Source organism: Tiliqua scincoides, chromosome 14 (assembly GCF_035046505.1).
Source record: "Tiliqua scincoides isolate rTilSci1 chromosome 14, rTilSci1.hap2, whole genome shotgun sequence".
Lineage (NCBI taxonomy): Eukaryota > Metazoa > Chordata > Lepidosauria > Squamata > Scincidae > Tiliqua > Tiliqua scincoides.
The window spans coordinates 10,983,801-11,004,946 of record NC_089834.1 but is presented as its reverse complement, the minus strand read 5'-3'; the positions used below and the strand labels follow the sequence as shown (position 1 = coordinate 11,004,946).

The window sequence follows — 21,146 nt, the reverse complement described above, 5'->3', positions numbered from 1 at the left end:
AAAATAGTTCTGTGATATTCTTAAAATCAAATTTTACACTGTGTACATTAGATACAAATGGTTTTTGATATATCGGATTCTCCACCTGTACATTGCAAAGGTTCTCTCTCCACCAGGCAGGCCTGGAAGCTTGAGAATAAAATGATCCATTTACAGGGTCTACCTCTGACCAATCCCGCCCTCCCACCCCCCCTCAAATCCACATGTGGGATTAATTTTTCCCCCATAATAAATTTAGTTTTAAACCTTACATCATCCCCAGAAAAAAATATTTCTTTAGATTCATAGAAATTTTTAATTATTTTTTTTAACCAGAAGAAGATAGGACTTTCGGAAGAACTTCAAAAATGGTGAGAGTGTCCCAGCCAGCCGGCTCCCCTTGGCCAGACTCCTCTTAGGAGCCCCCCCTCTTTGCCGCACAGTGCAATGAAGAAAGAATGCTAGGAAACGGAAGTTTACATTATAAACCTCTCAAATCCTAGAATTCTGGAGTCATAAAAAATACTATTTCTTTTCCTTTTTTAAATGGCAAACATTTTGATGAAACCAAGTCTTCTCCCCCCCCCCACACCACCACAGTGGTTTCCACTTTCAAGTACTAATTTAATGCTATAACTAAAAAAAAAAAATTATTTGAAATATTTTTTCCTCTGAGACAGAAAAAGCACACCAGATGTGGAACTGATCAAGCGTAAACAAAAAGTAGTTTGGTGCTTTGCTCTTTAAAAAAAATACTTTTGGGAGAATTTGCCTAGCCTGGTTTCTGGGTGACTGAGGGCACTGGGAATATTTTCCCAATCTGTCCAAAACTCCTTGAAATCAATCCCTGCCTCTCAATTTGTCTTCCACTCAGTCTTGGTTATCCTGTACTATGTTCTCATTTATCAGATTTCTTTAAATCTTCCTACTGACAGAATTCCTTAACACCCCCCCCCCCAAAGAAAAAAAGGTCCACAAGAATATGGCGACTCCTAGAGACCTTCCCGACTGGCTCTAAGCAGAGTTGGGTCCGATACGGTTTTGCCCCAATTTCTAGGTCAGAAAAGCAAGAGAGGTATGTCGATAAATAGTTCCAAGCGGAACGGAGCTGGATCACTTATTGTACCTGGTCCGCTATAATTTAAAAACAGCCCCGATAAATAAATTAAAACAAAAACAAAAGAACAAAAAGAAAAATTAAAGAGCATCTCCAGACCATTCGTATCTACATGGACAGGTAACAAATGCATGCATTCATTCCAATCCACTCCGACAGGAATTCCAGGTAGACAGAATATTCCACTATTTATAAACGACTAGACTTGGGTCTTCTCTGCAGCAAAGTCCCATCTCGCAGTTAGCAAGAACATTGCAGCACTGGGCCAGCCAAAGCTGGTCGTGGCCCTGTTTCGCTTCGGAAGCTGGATGCTCCCCTGTTCCTCCGCCGCAGAGATCTGCACGTGGGAGAGCGAGGAGGAGACTGCCTCCTCCACGGTCCGTTATGTTCAGTCACCAAAAGTAACAGTCGCGAGGTTGTAAATACATCCGCTGCCTGAGATTTCAGACAGAAGTGCTGGGGTGCTCCGCCGGGCAACCCTCCTCGTATCCCACTCGGGCCCTTGGAGGGCATTCTGAAGAGGTCCAACTCCTGACGGGCCACGGCATGGGTTCTCAGGTCAAAGGGGACGATCAGCCAGGCGCTTGATGGGTACTAAAGGATGTTCATGATGGCATTGTATAGCTGTGTCAGCACCACAAAGTGGATAGGAAGGCAGGAGCTGCGATCCTGTGTTGCAGGGTTGCACGTGAGCCAGGACAGTGCATTGTATTGTTCCAAAACAAACCTAGAGGATGGGGGGGGGGGGCGGGAAAAGAAAACCAAAATCAGTTCAAGAGCAGCCCTGCTAAGGTAGGAGGCACAAGCCCCCCCCCTCCCCCAGCCATGTACTTGGCATTGTGGAAAAGGGAGAAAGTATCAGTCCCAGTCACTTCTCTCTATTAGCCTTCCTCTTTCTAAACCAAAAGCCCCCAACCATATAGCCTTCCCTTGCAAGGAAGCTACTCCACCCCTTAAGCATTTTAGTGGCCCTCTTTTGCTCCTGATCAGAAAGAAGGGCTTTTTTTTTTCCTCCCCTGAGTAGCAAGTAGAATCAGAAACCTTACTACAGTACATACGAGGGGCGGTCAAACCGTAACTCTAACAAGTGTGGCCAACACCATACAAGAGACTGGACAAAGTTTTGACTGCCAGGGATGGCCAAGCTGTGGCTTGCGGGCCACATGCGGCTACTTGATATACCACGTGTGGATCGTGGAAATATGTTGGCTGAGTTCCTCTTTTGCAGCACAAGTAATATAAAACGTAAATTTTAAAAATTTCAAGCTTGATAATTATTTACAGGAAATAAACTCAAGGGTCCACTGGATTAAAATGGAAATCTAATGTTCATAGTGCGTAAATATATGCAAATGCTTCTTAAATATTGCAGCTCTCAAACACGTGACGTTTATTGTATGCGGCTCTAAGCAAATTTGGCCACCCCTGACATATAGCTTTGGTTTCCTAAGAGAGGTGGGGAAACACTGGGAATACCCTTTAGTTCTCTGCACATACCCTTCCTCCAAAAATCTGCAGAATAAGCTGGTGGTTCCTTTAAAAGTGAAGAAAAGCTTCAAAGAGCAACGGCTTGAAAAGAGCAAAGTTTGCATTGCCAGGGTTTGGGGGGGGGACAGCGGGACCTGGAGCGGGACCTCTTACCTCAGGACATCCGACGTGGTTTTAGAGTCCAAGGGGTGAGGGACCCTCTGAGTGTTCCGGGAAGGGAGGAGCTCATCTGTCTGTGCAACAGAGATGTGGTGGTGCAGCGATGCCTGCAAAAGAGGAGACACACGGGGTCATGATTATTCTCCATACTGAGGGCCTTCTTCAATCAGAGACTGAAAACGAGGCCTGAGGGACTTTTGAGTACAACCGGGTGGCAAATTCTAGGAGAATGCTGGGGAGCAACCTCATAAACCAGTACGCCAAGCTCTCCTATCTGGGCCTTACTATAGCTGTGTCTAGAATATAGCACTGTCTGCAGATGAAAGCAAGCAGGGCAACATCTGCTGGGGAAGGGGGCATTGCTCAGCTCTAGAGAGCACTTGATTTGCATTCAGAAGGTCCCAGGATCACTCCCCAACATCATCTCCAGGTACAGTGGAGAGTCTCTAGGCTGAAACCCCATCATCTAAGCTGCCCTCCCTTTAGATGCTGGGGTGTGAACCTGGCACCTTAAGCCACTTCTGCCCCGTTGCATATATGCTACAGGGATCAAATGTGTACACCTGAGGGTCAGGCAGAAATGGATTAAAGAGATCTTAGTTTTCCACTCAGTCAATTAGATCTGCATATCAGAAAACAAATTCTCAAGAAAAATACTCAATAACTCAAAAGGACAGTTTTCAGATGGTCTATGCACACACCACAGTAGATGTCTTACAAAACCAGCACTCTCTCACACGCAGGAGGGAATGCCTCCTAGGAGAGCTTTAGGCACAGACTATTTTATAAGCACTTGAGTTGACATAAGTTTTTAAAAAACATTTTCATCCGCTGACCAATTAAATTAGAGGCATCTTTTTAGTTGATCAAAAGAGTTAAACCTCAACAGGTGTGCCCAGACGCCCTGGAAGTTCAGCTCTCTGCAGAAACGAGCACCAGGAAGACACCAGCAAGTGCCTGGGTGGCAGGTTGCCAGTAAAAAAGTAGGGCTACCCTCTTCCCTCTCGGGGCCAAGATGTTCCACAAACCTTCAGAAAGAGGGGACACTGGTTCTGGGCCTGCGGACAGGACGACCAGAACCACTGCGGAAGGTTCTCGGCTTTGGCAGTGGACACAAAGTACCCCAACGCCAGAGGCTGCTGCTTCAGCTCTTCAGGAGCTTCCCGGGAGAGGAGACGTTCTCCTTGGCTCTGGAGGAAGGAGAAGACGAAATGATGAGTTTGGTGGCAAAGCAAGCCGACAGCGTGTAGGTGAAAGCCAATGGGAGAGAACTTTCAGATGGAAATATCATTGCAGGCCCTGGCAAACAGAACTGACAATCTTGCAGGTGTGACCTCAGGAGGTGTGGCTTTGCCAGCTTCAGTTGGCAACATCCATTTGTTTTGTGCACGCCTCTGTCAGCCCCACAACTGGTTTGACACAAAGCTCCCTAAGCAGGGGAGGCCCTTGAAGATACCTTTGGAAATGGTGGCTGATGCAAAACTGCAGCTGACCTGGCTGTCATGGAGGTATGACATGACCGCTTCTTGTCATTCTTGCTCCAGCTGCACTGGTTACTGGTTTAGTTCCCAGTTCTATTCAAAGTGCTAGCAATTATCTTGCAGAGCCTAAAAGGGCATACAGCCAAGAGACCGGGAAGTGCCTTCCTTCCATACGAATCTAAGACCAGGGAAGGAGGTTCTCCTGCATGCCTCACCTCCCTCTCAAGTTCGGATAGTGGGAACGTGCAACAGGGCTTTGTCAGCAGCAGCCCCTGCTGAGCAAAATGCTCTGTCTTTAGTATGCACCTCCCTCCTCCTTGCCAGAGTTCCGCTAGAAGTTGAAGGGCTGCCTCTTCTTGCCGAGTCTTCCCCAAGTTCTCTGTTACTCAAGCTGCTGTTTCTGGTTTAGGGGGATTTCTGGTTTACCCTGCTCCTGCACTGATTTGCTTTTATTGATATCATGAGTCCCCAGAGTGCCCCCAAGACTGCAAATAACTTTTAAATCGTTCAGCACAACCTGATACATTCTTTGCTAACTCACCGAGCCACCCAACATGGTAAAAAGGACGGTACCTTTTCAGCTTTCAGCTGAATTATTTTATTTGAGTCCTCCGGGCTTGCCCTCAGAGTTGCTAGTCTCTCCGTGTTTAATGTCTTAATTTCACATCAAAGCTTGCCTGGCTGAAAACAGCCCATAGATTCTGGCATTCAGTTACAAGGCGCATGGACGGAAAGGTGCCCTCCCGTGACCGGGGTGGAGGGACAACCAAGGCACACTGCCGCTTTTGTTAACAGCAAAAATTACACCTCAATTACCAGGCTTGCGTTAATTGTTAAACCAGCGGCTGCAAAAAGGCAGTCACCTAGAAAAGGCCACGTTTGGTTAATGAAGCCCCTCAGATCGCCCATCTCATTACAGCAGCAACTGAAGCAATGCAGGCTGGTGATAAAGTAGTGTTCTTCAACCTGTGGGTCATGACCCCAATGGGGTCACAATGCCCCATTTGGAAGGGGTGGGATCACGACGAGAAAAAGACAAAACTAACACAGTTACACTCTTAGTGTGTCCCGTGGATGGGGAGGGGGCACACACTGCAATACAGGAACCTCAGAAATTGGACACCACCATTATTATTATTATTATTAACAGTATTTATATACTGCTTTTCAACAAAAAGTTCACAAAGCGGTTTAACCATCCACCACTACCCACCAAAAGCCATACAAATTATTGTTCCCGATTCCAAAGCCAGCTACTAAGGATCACATATGGTAGTCAGGAGAATTAGAGCAGGTTCATATTTGGTTTGGGAGTTTGTGGTTCGAGCAACCTGGAAGACCCAGGTTCAAAACTCTGTTCAACCATGAAGCTTTCTAGGTGACCTTGGGCCAGCTACTCTTTCTCAGCCTCATCTACCTCACAGGGTTGTTGTGAGGACAAAAGGAAGGAATTATGTACACTACCTTGAGCTCCTTGGAGGAAGGATGGTGTAATGTGCAAAAATAAGTAATAAATTGGGAGCCCAAAAGGAAATTCACACCCTCAACGCAGGTCCCATAAGGCAGCTTAGCAAAATAGCCTACTTCACGCTGGTATCTGCCACTAGAGTAAACTCGTAACTCTCAAAACTTAAAGAGCCACTGAACTCTGAGAAAAAGGGGAAAAAGAAGCTTGCCTTGCTGTTGCTGGGAAGAGATGCTTTATCAGGGCAACATCATCACAAACATTCCACTGAATTTATCTCCCCCCCCCCAATTATCCTCTGTTTATTGAAAGAGGAGACAAATACTCTCTCTTGGAAAAAAAAATCCCACTGTTACTGCCGTTGTGTCAAAAATACGCGCCTGCAGGTTCTGTCAATTTTCTCAGCAAAGGATGATGGACATGCGTAAGAAGCTGCTGAAGTGCTTCGCAACAGAGATCGCAAGCGGGAAGCTCTGCTAAGCACTTCAACACTATGCTGTGTTTGAGTTTAAAGAACCCGACTTTCTGAAATTAGCAAAAATTAATTTGCATTTTGAATAAGCTTTGCTGCTGGAACCAGCTTCTTAAAAGCCACTTTAAGGAAAATTAACTACTGAGTGGCAAGCACCCTGGGCTAAGAAAACAGTATTTGCATAAAAAGCCCCGCAGCTGGAGATGTTGCAGTTCCAAACATGTTCTTTTGCCATTCATGGGGGTGGGGGGGTGGGGGTGGGAGAAGAGAGTCTCTCCACCTATAGCAAATCTTCTGGGGAGACTTTAATCTAGCTCACTTCCAGGAAAGTCCTCAAATAGGGCTCCCAAGGGCTATTCAGTGCAGCTTGGAAAAAAGAAAAAAGAAAAAAAAACAACCATTGTGTTAAAGTACCAGGATCATCCTTTGCTTCTAAGATCACACAGTGAAGTACAAGATGGTCCCAATTCATGCACTGATGCTAAACCATGGTTCAGCACTAAACCGAAAAGGGAGTAGTGTGCATGCCTCTTCCCCTCTCATGCATGCTGGAGTGAAATTCTCTGCTTTCATTTTAAAAAAAGGACAGTGCAGCTTCCCTTTACACTGAGAGCCAGTGTGGTGCACTGGTCCAAATGCTGAACCCAGGTTCAAATCAGGCATGAAGCTTACTTAGTGACACTAGGCTAGTCTCTCTCTCTTTCTCTCCCCCTTGCCCCCGCCCAAAGGGAAAAACAAACATAACAGGGCTTTGTTTATTTTTCTATCCTGGCTTGTTCCAATTATGATCAGTAAAACCACAGATCTTCAGGTTCATATGTAATAGAGAACTATGGTTTTGTTTTTTTAAAGGGAAAGCAAAAGGTTTCACTCTTCTGGCCAATGTGAGAGATTGGGGTTCACGTAACATGTAGTGTTCTGTCTGAACCTGACCAGAATTACCCCCAAACCTCAAATCAAGCAGCTTGTGGCAGAGTTCGGAGAAAAAAAGAAATGGAAGCCACACTACTTCTGAGAAATCTGAAGCCATAGGGTTTCAAAGTAGCTTCCCTTACATGAGCAGCTGGACTACTGTAACCCAAGAGACTGTCTTTGACGGCTGTGCATGAGCTTCAGTTAATATCAAACACAATTATCAAGGTGATTTCAAGTGTTCACTGGTCTGACCATATTACACAGGTCCTTTGCTAGAATGGATGGCTACTGGTATGCTTCCAGGCCCAATCAGCTGGTTATGACCTTTACAGAACTATGTGTCTTGGAGCCAGGATGCTTCTCCCACATGAACCTTTCGTGCTCCATGGCCCTTTTTCTGGTGAAGATGCAGCTGGTGCAGAGACAAGACGGGGCTTGTGGAATGACTGAGGAACACACACACATTTAAAAAAAACCTGTAAGGCACTCACCCGGCTATGCTGGAAGGATGGTCCTACTCCAATCCCAGAAGGAGAGCCAGGGGAAGGGACAGGAGAGGAGTTTGGAGATGAGTGGAGATTCCCAGTGATTAGAATTCCAATGTCATTGTCCATGTCATCCGGGAATGGAAGGTCGAACATGTCATCTGAAGGAGAGGCAAACAAAGAGAAAGCACCTTAGTTTTGAGGAATGCCTTCAACCACCAGGACTATCCAGAGGGATGACACATTCCCAAACCACCTTCATCTCTTGCTGGATCTGTGCCTGGCTCTTTGAGGCTCACTCAAGAGAAAGGCTTGCTCATCCTACGACACACCTGTTCTGCTTTCTTTCCTTGCCACAATCCCCTGCCTCCAGCAGCTGCAAGAAATGCTTATGACCGTTCCTTTGCTCTAGTGACACAAAAATGGTGATACCTCATGATCCTCTAAAGCAGGGGTCTCCAAACATTTTGGCCAGAGGGCCGCATCAAATATCAGGCAAGGTGCTAAGGGCCGGAAAAAAACTTTAAATATAAAATTTATATAAATAAATTAGAGATGGAACTTAGATGAGTGAATAAATGAATGAATGGGCTCATTCATTCAAACTCTCTGGCCCTTAGAACACCTTCCAGATGCAACCAGTCATGTTCGGCCAAGTGGGCCAGAGGCTTTCAGGGGACAAGAGGCTGGCCGCGGGTCGGACTGAGGCTGGCCGTGGGACACATCTGGCCCCCGGGTCGGGGTTTGGAGACCCACGTTCTAAGGAAAGTTTTTATTTGCAGTCAGTCCATTTTCGAATATAATTTCAGGCAGGAGAGCTTTGCTGCATCTCAAACTATTGTTGGCTCAGTTCTTTGAAAGGCAAGTTTTTATTTCACAACTGCTTGAGATGATGAAAAGTTGCTAACTTAAACACAGGGAACCAAAGAACTTTACATGATGCAATGCAGTTTCCACACTACAGAGACACCATTGAAAACATGAACCGAGAACGCTGTCATACGAGGGCAGAGAGAAACTGTGGTAGTGGAAGCCAACTAAATACCTTTGTATGTTGGAGTGAGCCAAAAATTCTGCAAGTGATTTTTTTGGCATGCTTCAGCCATGTTCTCCTCCTTCCTGATTACATGGCCTCTGCCAATCAAGGATCACGTAGCCAGCTCAAAAACACGCCCATTCAGAGTGATGACGGGAAGCATCGCCCTCACTCTGAATAGGTGAACACCTTTGCCCCTGTTCACTGTCTCCTCAAGAGGCTGTCTAGGGAGTTGGGCATGGCAAGGCCCACAAAAAACCGGCAAGTGCAATTTTCATTTTGGCAAGACAAGCACAGGCTTGGTCCCGAATCTTCTCAGGTTCCCAGAAAATGCTTTCGGTTGTTTTGTAGCAGAGAAGTTAAGGGAACAGCTGCCCAATTTATTACAATAATGCTTCTCGTCCGACACACAAGTTTGTCCCTCCTACAAAGAACAGCAGACGGCAACTGCCAGTAACACAGCCTGCCTTATTAAGAGTTCCTCCCACAAGCTCGATGCACTAACCCAAACAAGCGTGGTCTCCAAGGTACAAATGAGAGGCCTAATAGGCTGCGGAGGCTTTTTAATCATTAAACACAGAGCAGAGCTGAGAAAATTAAATCTAACGCCCTTTTGGACAACGCTTGCCTTTGGACATGGCTCCAATTAGCACGCGAGACCTGAACGGCCAGGTTTAATGTGGGTTAAACATTGGTAAGCATCGTGTTCAGGAGGGATTGGGGGGGCATGAAAGAACAGCAGCACATGTGCGTAAGGGGGAGGCTTCCCCTGTGAGGCCCACTAAATTCCAGAAGCAGATCAAAGCAGACTCGTTCTCTGTTTAAGAGAGAAGAACCCGGGGTAGTACTTTGCAACTCTGCTTCGTAACACAATAGTTAACCCTCTTTGTAGTTGCCCCTCCCATCAAATAGTTGAGCAAGTCACTGGGAAGAGATGTTAAAGAATCAGGTAACTGATTTATACCGTTAACTGTAACTACAGCAGTGATCAATACAGTTTTGATTCCACAGTACAGTACATCCAAAAAACAAAGAGGGTATGTTTTTCCACATCAGGCACTATCCAGAGACGCTGTCTTTAAGACCTAACTCTACAAGGTGCTGCATGAACACTGATGCTTAGAAAGCCAGTGCGTTGGGGATTTGGCCTTGGACTACTCACCAAGTCAAGCTGAGTGCAGTGGCAACCATGGCCAGCCTGACTCAGTGAATTGTCCAAGGCCAAATCTCCACTCAGCCATGCAACTGACCAGGTGTCCCACTCGGGCTAGTCATCGTCTAGACAAACTGAGAGGGCTGTTTGGAAGGATAAACATGGAAATGTACAGGCATGTGCCGCAAAGGCTCAGGGAATATAGCTTCTGTGTTTTCCTTTCCTTTCTGCTGCAGTGCATACTCCAGCTTTTGGAGGTCCCTGGGCCAAAAGGGGTTGGCTGAGCGCAGGTCTGGACCTGGGCATGAGTTTGGCTCCGCACCCGGAAGTGCCCCTACTCTCCTGCTTTTGCACCTTCTTACCACCTCTCTAGAATAGTTTCATCTCATTCCTGGCCCTGCCTTAGAGCTTCAGGCTCAGTTTCAAGAGCACTGTGGAGGTCTGTGCCAAGCCTGGAAAAAAACATAAATACTTCTTCAATGTGTTTATTTCAGAAGGTGATCAGCCCTTGCTGCACATAATCACCACAGTTTGTCTAGCTCAAAAGGTGACAATGCTGTCGTGGACCAACTACAGGCAAACACTGTTCACTTTGACATCCTAGCTAAAGTCACAAGAGCATGTGGCTAAATGGAAACGGCAGATCACAATATCCAGGGCACGCTGCTCCCATGAATGAGGAATAAAACACACACTTGCAGGGTTTGCCACTGAGTGTTTGGGCAGAAGCCAGACTTACCATTATTGGGGCTGAAGCCATCTTCATTGGGATAGTTTGCAGGAGCAACCTGGATGGTGGCCGAGGTCGGAAACACCAAGATGTGAGTGCAAGAGGCGTCCTGCGGGGTATTCAGCTGGGATGACTGCAAGTTCAGGGCAGTGCCGCGGCCGAACACGGATCCCATGGTGACGGCATCTGTAGAGCGAGGCACAGTAGGATGCTCATGTCACAGACTTGAGAATGCTCCTAGTACTCGATCCTCCCAGAGATGGAAATGTGGCTGATGGGATGGTGGGGCAATTGGGATTCAGAGACACCTTCTCACTGAATTGGGAGGTAGCGCATAGCCATCGTGACTAGTAGCGATTTGCTAGACCTCTGGTCCTCTACAAATTTGTCCAATCCCCTTTTAAAGTCACCCACGCCAGTCCCATCACCACATCTTGTGGCGGCACAGAGATCAGTGAGGCACTGTCCCCATTTGCCCATCGTTTAATGCACAGAAGGATGACTCTTAAGGATGAAAAGGACTCACTGGAAGACTCATTTGGACAAAGCTCTAAAATATCTAGAACCTGCATGGAGTAGAAGGCAAGACCACAAAGATCACTTCCCTCCAGGTCCATGTGTTCGATTTTATGCCTGCATAAGTGGTCCAATTTGTGGATCCTCGCATGGTTTTTTCCCCCAAGCATCAGTTGTGGAGATAAAGGTGCACATGTATTGGACTCTATCAAAACACTGGATTCAGCATCTAGAATCCAGCAGGAAGGCACTGAGAATAGGGCATATGGGAGGCAGTGCTGCTCTTTTGCTACACCTAAACAGTAGCCTTGTCTCAACTCAACCCAAAGCAGGTTTTGCGGGAGAACAGACCATTCCTTATTCTTTAAGGAATTCATTAAGGAATAAGGAATGACACGACTTTCACATTTTCCAATTTCAAAGAACGGAATGAGGGCAATTTTCCCTCCCACTTTCCCCCATACTACATTTTCTCATGGTGCGTGACATACGGTATGGTACTTCAGTAGATGCCAACAGAAATATTTTAAGTAAAGGGAAAACAAGCAAACGAAGCACAATGTCAGTCAGCAATGGAGCTTACCTGGCATCACCACAAACGATCCCTGGGGCTCCATGGCAACTAAACAGGCACTGAGAATGGAGGGAGAGTCTGCGGAGGAGATGCCGCACATTCGACACACCTCTTTCAACCTCTTGCTGATTGTTTGCAGCGAACACTCCCCAAGCAGGATGCTCCAGTCTGGAAAAAGGGAGAGTAGAAAAGAGCATGGGATTGGCCTGGGGTGGGGCAAGATCTCCTCTCACCTAAGAGTCCAAGTGCAGCAGAACTGAACTCATCATTGGTAGGAAAAACAAAACAGCCTGGGAAGAAATGGGCCAGGAGGAGGAGTTTAAATGTGGTCCACTTCAGTACCTCCGGTCCTCTGTGCCTGCTGCTTAAACTCATCCACCTGCTCTATTTTTCTCTTACCTACCTTATTCCTCCTTGCAAAGCCTAAAACCAATCTCACTCCCCTCAGCCAATTCAGAATCTCTCTGCTGAAATGCAATTCTCCCACCTGACTATAACACATTTTCCCTTAAGCCTCTCCTCATCACCCCTGCTCCGTAGGCTCATCTGTCTTCTGCCTTCCTATCTCCCATTCCCTCCATTTAACCCTTTGGCCAGTCACCACACTAATACCGCGTGCAAGTTTGGCAACCAAGCCCTGCATAGAGGCATATCTGAGGGACAGGTGAGGTGGCGAGCAGTGGCACCGCCCCCAACAAACCACACTGTCTAGTCACAGCAGTCCTGGGAGCCATTCTATATACTTGCTTGCTCTCAGATTCTTTTTCCAGCTATACAAACACTCAGTGGCCACTTAGGATGCTTGCAAGTGGTCGCTTCCCTGCGTAAGCAACACGCATGCTCCCCCATTCAAGCCTGTCAAAAGTTACTTGCTGAGTCACAACCCACTTCAGGACAGCGAATTCTGGGTCCAACACTACGCGACAGAACACTTCAGCCCAACTCTTGGCTCAGAAATGACTGAAACAGGTGAAGATGCCTAGATTTCTGCCCCTTCGCTCACGGTGTGCCCAAAGCTTACCCCAACCGCCCAGAAAGGCAATGTTTGCTGTCCTAATTATTAAGATGCCAATGTGGTATTTTGCTGACCTGGCAGCAACAAAACAGCTTTCACTGGATTAGCGAATTTCTAAACCAAGGGCCTGACATGATGGATTCCAAGGCAAGGCAAGCTCCCCAAATTCAAAACAGACAAGATCACAGAGCTGTGCAAGAGAATCAAGAGGCAGACAGGTCTGAACTCAGCCAGTCGCAGCAACGGTATCCTGGTGCCACAGATTCCTGCCTAACCAAACCAAGATGGTCAGGGGCCCAGGCAGCCAACACTGTTCCCAAGAAATGCCTCGTGAGTAGAGGGGCAGACAAATCCAGATGCAAGTTGAAGGAAAGGAGATACGGAGGAAACTCTATTCTCAATCTGTTCCTGATTTTCACCCCACTCCAGCAAGCCGGTACTGAAACCAAATGAACTGCTGTCCCCCTGTCGCCACTTTAGGACTGGTCTCTATTTTACATTTACTAATAGAAAATGCACAATTGCGTGTTGATTTTCGTAGAAGAAAAAGAGCAGGCATCACTTTCTGGATTTTATTTTATTTTATTTTTTTGCCTTAAAGCTACTGCATTTGAGATTGCTTTTAAGTCCACAAAGACATGTACTTCACCCTTAGCACTACAGGGCAGCTGTAACATACTGCTTAGGTTATGTCATTACTCTCCAATTCAAGAAACTAAGGTCACATTCGATTCTAAGAGCCCCACTGGATCAGGCCAAAGGCCCATCTAGTTCAGCTTCCTGTATCTCACAGTGCGTCCCCCCAGATGCCTCCAGAGCACACAAGACAAGAGTCCTGTAACCTGTTGCCACCCTCTTGCACCTGGCATTCTGAGGTAGTCTACTTCTGAAACCAGGAGTTACCTCCTCCCCCCGATGGAAGAGCGGTGGGCAAACCAAGACCTCAAGAAGGACCCTCGGTGATGAACTACCTCATTTGAAATGCTGAAAGTTGGAACATACTAGAGACCAAAACCAAGTGCATGCGTAAGGCACAAAATGAGGAGTCACTGCTTTTATACTGTACAAGGACCTGATGCAGAAGATGGTTAAACAAATGGCTAAGCAAACAAAAATCAGTCTCTTCTACTTCTTTGCCTTATGCTGCACTCATACCTATGTCCGTTCAGAAGTCAGTCCCAATGAGTTCAACTGAATTTATTCTCAGGTCAGCGTGAACAGGATTTGCAGGTCCAGCTGAAATCACTTCACTCCACTTTGTAAAGGGTCTGGGGGCTTTGCCACCTTTTAGGGGTTCCAGTTCTTTTAGGATGGGATCGCTTTTTCATTTGTTACACTACCTCAGAGCACAGCAAATAAAGGCCCTGTTTTGATGGAAAAATGAATTGGAAACTGTCTGATCTTAAGGGATTCTAACAGCTAAGGGACTTGACTTCAGGTCAAAAATAACTACTCATTTCTTAAGGTTACATCCATTCTGCATGATACTCGGTGAATTGAGATCCACTTAGAAAAAAGACAGACACACACTACTGCAATGTCAGTAGTGTCCTCTTGATGGAGCCAGTGCCCTAGGATGCTTTAGTCAAAAGCTGTTGTCGTGGGTTTCATAGGTTCTTGTAGCTCTCAAGAAACTTGGTGGTTATTGACACCTGGTGGCTTAAAAACCAGCCCCTGGGCTGCTTCTTGCCCCTTATACAGGAAGTCATGTCCCAAAGATCTAAAAATGGGCCAGATCTCAACATCAGGAAACAGACATGATCTTGTGAAGAGAAGGTGGAGTTTCCAAGTGCAATTGGGAAATAAGCAATTCTGATTCAGGACTACTGTGAACCTTTTGTTTCCATCTGGCTAAGGCCTGAAGCAATGTATTAAGAAAAGTTTCTGACTCAGGAGCCCTGCAGCCACAGAGGCTGTCTAAGGGAAGCTGAGTCTCTCCTCCTTTTGGAAGACTTTCAGAAAAGGCTGGCCCGACAGCCTGCAGGGATGCTTCCAAGAGAATGGACTCGCTGCTCAATCTTTTCCTTTGGGCACCAGAGCACTGTTCAAAAACAAACAATGCCCCAATGCCTGATGCAGATTGGGCAAAATGAGACACCTCGGACCTTGCAAGTTGGGAACAGGAAGATTTAGTTTCACTGCTGCTTTGCCGATACCATGAAGGAAGAACAGTATGATTTCTGGTACTGGAAGCCCACAAATACCTAAGAATGCAGAGGATCAAGAGGACTGTCACCAAGGCATGTCAAAGAAACACGATCACCACTCTCCACTCTGCCCCCTGAGTCAGTACCTATAGACATGCTTGGCAGACCATGAAAGGAAAGGAGCAAGCTGGGTTTGACAACGTGGTCAAGGCCATGAAGCGGTGTGTACCTTTCAGCTCCCCGTGCCCGAGTCTCCCAAGGCGTCCAATTACAACTCTCCAGGGCAGTGAGGTCATCTGGACAATCCCAATGCACCATTCCCAAAGCTTCTGCAAGCCAATTTTACGGGCGGATACTTTGCACCTCCTGGATCTATGGAGAAGAGAGAGAGAGAGTGAGCAAAGGACACTCTGGTTATTCAGTTACTGCACTACAAAAGCCCCATCCCCGGAGATTCAGATGCTCAGTTACCTTTTTCCAATGGCACCTGACCAAGAAGACAGTTTGCATTACAGAATGACTTGTGATCCAGCACATCTCAGTCATTAACTCACTAGTTAGCCCCACAGAAGCCATTGACCTAACCATCCCACCCGCAATGGGTTGCTAATATTGAACTCTCTTATCTGGCTATTGTTACTGCAATAAATATTTTAAATAGTCCAAAGTGCTCTTTCAATGTCATATATTTGTTATAACCATTACAGCCACAGCGGGAAACTGCTGTATCAAGCTACTTTTAAGAAGTTAACATTTTGGTTCAGGATATTTTTTTTTTTAAACTGAAGAACCAACAACGCTTATCATTATTGCTTTAACAATGACAGTGTGAAAGGCCATACATAATGTCGAAACAATCACTCCAATGGCCATATTGTGCTGAGTTCAACACAATGAACTAGGCACCTCTCTATAGTCAGATGCATTACCTGGCAATTTCAATGCTATTGTTCTGCCTCTACAGCGGCCACCAGGGTGGCAGGTGACAAATATAGATACCAAATAATTAAAACATTTTAAAATGCAAAACTACATGTGTTAAAAAAAAAATGAAGCTCAGAAAGCATTGGAGATCCATAAAAACATGACAAAAGCTGGAGACCAGATGAAAGGAGTGGGTTTTCATGAGATGTTTTAAGAAAGGCTAGTGACTGAGACACTTGGGTCTCCTGATGAAGAGAGTGTGAAAGCTACGTTGTTGCTTCCAAAGAGCCCCTTTCCTTTGTTCCCATCAACTGAACTTCACCGAGAAGCAGGATTTATGGCAAAGCTTCCAACAAAGAACACAGCGTGAGGACAGAAACATGTGTCAGACAGCAGGTCTTCAAGAGAAAGTTGCATCATATTGATACTTAATCATACTTAAACATAATCTGGCCCTGTGCTGTCTATTCTGGCTGGCAGTAGCTATCTTGGGTCTTAGGCAGAGAAACATCTCCCTGAGCTGCCAGAGACCCAACTTACGCCAAGCACGCGTTCCACCAATGAGCTACAAAGACACCTTGTCTTCTACCCTACCTGTTTGGTAAATCAATGTTGACAATGCAGGTCTCCAACAACTCGCCGTGCAGGTCGGTGCAAGAGGCCAGGAGCCAGCGCTGGTCGTGCGACAAACAGTACCCGACAAACAGCACATTGTACTTCTGACTGGCCTCTCCAAAAGTCTCCCCCAGCTCCGTCTGCTTGTCCTTGATGGGCGCCAGGATGAATGGTGGGGAGTACAGCTGTATAGGGCTGGGCCGCTGTAAACACAGAGCATCCCATGCAGATATAAAAATATATACAAGACCAATTAGCGCTAGGTGCAGAAAGTTAAGCGGTGATCTTTAGGGCAGAGCTGTTAAAAAAAACCTAAGAGCAGCCCTGATGGATCAGGGCGAAGGCCTTTCTAGTCCAACATTTCCCACAGCAGCTATCAGGGGACTCCAAGAGGTCCACAGGCAGGAGACGGAGGCAGACCCCTCTCCTACCATTGCTTTCCTGCAACTGCTATTCAGAGACACCTGGAGGTCGCACGGCTAGCAGCTGTCAACAAAGCAAGCCATTTGCAGGAAGCGAGCTTTAGGTGCCGGTATTAGCTTGCTTTGTATGCCACCATACTACAATCATGACAGCAGGTCTACTGCAGCATGCAAACATTATGCACTTCAGCACCAAGTCAGAGCTGCTGCTGAAGCAGAGATCACCAGATGCTCAGGGTTTGAATGCATCTGCCCTTCATCTAACACACAAGATCATGAGAAGCAACAACTCCGTTTTCTAACACACTAATCAGACTTCACCTGGATCCCAGGTGAATATTGCATCCCAGTTTTGGGCACCGTGTTTTAAGTTTGACTCTAACATTCTCTACGATATCCAGTGAGATCCTATATTTTCTCCTAAATTTATATTCAGAGTTATTCCTTGCCTTCCCATCAATATAATCCCCAGGAAGGCTTATAACATAATACAAAACAAGCAGCCAAAGAGCTTGTTGGCTGATGGCAGATGTCAGAGGAAGCTTCCCCTTCTGGTCTGCAGTCCTGGGCAACCGGAGATTCGAGCTTCTTATGAGGTGCAGCCCACAAAAGTTAGCGCTGAGATAAATTCATTCATCTTTAAAAGGTGCGATAAGACCCTTGGTGGGTTTTGCTGCAACAGATTAACACAGCTACTCCGCTGGAGAAGGATTCTGAGTGGCAGCTAAAACTAATAACCTAATATGAAGAGGATACCAGTTGAAGATCATGCAGTATTAGCCTGGTGTAGCAAACACGGGTCTTGTTGCACCTTAAAGAATACAGTCCACAAAGTGTATGGTGACATAAACAAGTTACCGTTTAAAATTCGAGTTGCAAGCCCCTTTTGTCAGTGGTTCCCAATCTTACCTGGGTCATGACACCCCTGTGGTCTCTTCTTCTGTACTCAGCTGAGTGCCACCATGTTGGATCTCGTGGAATCTCACAAGACCCCCCAAGGTAGCATTGCCCAAATCTTGCAAGATTTTGCAAGATCCAAGATGGTGGCACCCGAGAGAACAAGTAGGAGTGGCTTCCGGGGACATCCCATGGCACCCCTGTGAGTGTGCCGCAATGTCCTAAGGCAGGGGTGCCCAAACCCCAGCCCTGGGGCCACTTGCAGCCCTCGAGGACTCCCAATGTGGCCCTCAAGGAACCCCCAGTCTGCAATGAACCTCTGGCCCTCTGGAGATTTGTTGGAGCCTGCGCTGGCCCGATACAACTGATCTCAGCATGAAGGCAGCTGTTTGACCTCTCGCGTGAGCTGTGGAATGAGGGCTCCCTCCATTGCTTGCTGTTTCACATCTGTGGTGCAGCAGTGGCAGTGAAGGAAAGAGTGGCCTTGCTTTGTGCCAGGCCTTTTATAGGCCTTGAGCTATTGCAAGACCTTCATTCATTCATTCATATAATTAATTCTTTTTTTCCTGGCCCCCATCACAGTGTCAGAGGGATGATGTGGCCCTCCTGCCAAAAACTTTGGACTCCTCTGTCCTAAGGCGTTGCAACGCATGCTTTGGGAAACCCTGCCCTTGTGATTCTTGATGAGGATTGCATGAGCTGGGCAGACTTATCCCAGAACAGGCAGTTCTTTGTGCACTCCCAAAGGGATCAGCAAAGTCCCCCCCACTGGATGCACACCCACCAACCTCAGCTTTTGAAGGACCACTTTCTTTTTTGAAAGATCATGGGCTATGTTAGCTGCTAAAGCAGAGGTTTTGCTCAGGCAAAGCTTACTGCTAGTTGTTCTGGGTGGAATTTCTACTGACTTAAAGCCAGCAAGGAGGGGATGAACTAAATGGAGTCATCTGTGTGTGTGCCCCATCTGAGATAATAGCTTTAAGGCTTTAGCAGCACTTGGAAAGGTAGGTAACTATCCTTCATAGTCAATATTTCTACCTTCCCAATGATCTTGGCAAATCCGACTATGAAGTTAACATGTTTCACAAAAGGAAACAGGTTTGGTGGCCCCAGACACTCCTCGGTTTGGGTTTCTCAAGATCAGATTTGAAGCATGTGTTGCACAGGGCCACTTGCTTCTGTCTGCTCGTCACGGTAACTTGAGACCAAGGCAGCGACTCAGTACTTAAACCCATCTGTTTTTCCTGGGGGATGGATTGGGGTGTGTGTGAAATTCTACCGTTAACACACTTGCCTCTGGGTTCTTGAGAGTCATCTCGATGCTGGCGGCCGGCCCAAAACCAGTGAGAGACTTGATGTGAATCTGAGTGGGCAGCGGTCGCCTGCACTGGCAGTAGACAGAAAATGCCAGAGACTTCAAGTGCTGAATATAAAAGACCTGTTCGTCCTTCATGGTCTGCAGCATGTATTGGCAAGGCACGATCTAGACAGAGAAACAGAGCAGCCAGGATTAGAAAGTCAGTGAGTTCAACAGCACCCTCTCACACGTTACGTAGTTAAGGTGTGCCCATACATTTCCCGTCTGAACTGTGGCCAGCCAGCCTGGATTACACCAGGCTGATCTATCTAGGCCAGAACAATGACTGGCAATGGCACCCCAGGGTTTCAAGCCAGGGATATCTGGGATATCCCCTACCTGCAGATATCAGGGCTGAACATGGGATCTTCCAGATGTACAGGTGATTTTGGACCACTGAACTTGGACTCCTCACAAGCATGCACACCTTGCTTTTACTGATTCCCAGTGGTCCAGTGGGGCAGAGACTTTCCAGGGTTTGGACAGTCCTACACAGAGATGCCTGGAACTACTGCATGCAAAGAAGATGCTTCACCAAGAGCTACAGGACCCTCTCCTTATGTAATATCAAAGCCTCGAGAGAATAAACCAGTAGTTCCCAAACATTTTCGAATGGCGGCTCCCTTCACCTGCTGAGCCATTGGCTGTGGTTCCCCATTAGATCTACAATCCTATGTTGTATAGGGTGGTGGGTCTTTCGCGAGGATTCCGTGGCTGCACTGATTGGCTTTCATGGCTCCCCAGGGAGCCATGGCTCACAGTTTGGGAACCACTGGAATAAACCCTGAACTGAAGGCGTGCCACAGTAAGAGACCTCTTGGATATGGTTGGTCCTCCACAAATTCAGCACCATGTGGCTCAAAGACACTGCCAATGTTTTCTGGGGGCTTCTGCACATTCCCTTGACATGGAGATGACAGACATGGCTCTCTGTAACAGTTGCACTCACAAAGTAAATAGGAAGAGCTCAAGATCACATGATAAGAAGAAGAAGAATTCTGCAAGACTACTGTGTGAGCGGTTCCATAAAAGCGCTGCTATCAACATAAATTTAACTTCCACTGCAAGGCCACAATAAGCTTGAAAAGGTGCATTGTTCCCAAGGTATTTGTACAAACTCTGCTTCCAGGAAGATTCAAGAAGAGAATGTGTTGTGCTTGAAACACGCTGTTACTTTCATTTCAAGAGCTGCCATGACTTTGTTGTTACAAAAAGAGATCATAATAAAGGATGCCAAGCAGAAATTAAGGGAATTTTTTTATCTGAATTTAAACAAGGGAACAGAAATGAGAACAGTTTGGGTGGCTAGTAAAGCCTTTATGAGAAGATACTTTATTTAGAAAAGTATAGAATGGAAAAAAGAGACAAAGGAAGTTTCAGAAAATTGAAGAGGAAATTAAAAAGAAAGAATATGAGCTAATAGAAGTTCCAGGAGATAAAAAAAAATAGTACAGCAAATAAAAGCTTTACAGCATCAACTATCTTTGATGACGGTGAATCAAATGGAAATTAAATTAAAGTTTGTTAAACAAAGATATTTTGAGCATGCCAACAAACCAGGAAAATGGTTGGCTTACAAACTGAGGAAGGAGAGAAAAAAGAGTAATTTTAAAATTGCAGGAGGCAGGAAAAATTTATACTGATCAGGTGGATATAAAAAAATAATTACAAATTATTATGCTAATTTATACAAAGGTCAGAAAATAGATCAAGTAAAAGTAAAGAGCTACTTGGATAAACAAAATTTACCAAAAATGTCTGAAGAACAAAGGAAAATGAATAACTCCATGTGAAGTTGTAGAGGCAATAAAGAAGATTAATACAGATAAAGCTTCAGGTCAAGATGGCCTAACAGGTAGATTTTATAAATGTTTAGAAGAACCATTGCTTAACACGATGAATGATATTTTGCAGACTGGGAAAATGCCAGATTCATGGAAAGCAGCAAATATAACTTTGATTCCTAAAGAAGGACAGGATTTGATGGACATAAAAAATTACAGACCTATTTCCTTGTTGAATAAAGATTGTAAAATATTTACAGCAATTTTAGCAACTAGAAAAGATGATATCACAAAATCTTATACATGAAGATCAATGTGGTTTTTTACCAAAAAGATACGAGTGATAATATCAGAATAGTATTGGATTTGTTGGAGTACTATGATAAAAGAATAGAGAAACAATTAGCATTGATTT

General features: G+C 45.9%; 1 protein-coding gene across 1 annotated transcript in view; it reads right to left on the bottom strand.

Moving 5' to 3' along the window:
- Nucleotides 1-932: 932 nt before the first annotated feature.
- LOC136634523 (mediator of RNA polymerase II transcription subunit 13-like) overlaps nt 933-21,146 on the bottom strand; it is a 195,983-nt gene continuing 175,769 nt past the window's right edge. The window contains exons 23-31 of the mRNA XM_066610067.1: nt 18,885-19,073; nt 16,251-16,474; nt 14,962-15,104; nt 11,580-11,738; nt 10,490-10,666; nt 7,568-7,722; nt 3,772-3,933; nt 2,738-2,850; nt 933-1,823 (exon numbers count right to left, since the gene is read on the bottom strand). Coding sequence (XP_066466164.1) covers nt 1,691-1,823; nt 2,738-2,850; nt 3,772-3,933; nt 7,568-7,722; nt 10,490-10,666; nt 11,580-11,738; nt 14,962-15,104; nt 16,251-16,474; nt 18,885-19,073 — 1,455 coding nt within the window. The 3' untranslated portion in view covers nt 933-1,690. The remainder of the gene's footprint in view (nt 1,824-2,737; nt 2,851-3,771; nt 3,934-7,567; nt 7,723-10,489; nt 10,667-11,579; nt 11,739-14,961; nt 15,105-16,250; nt 16,475-18,884; nt 19,074-21,146) is intronic.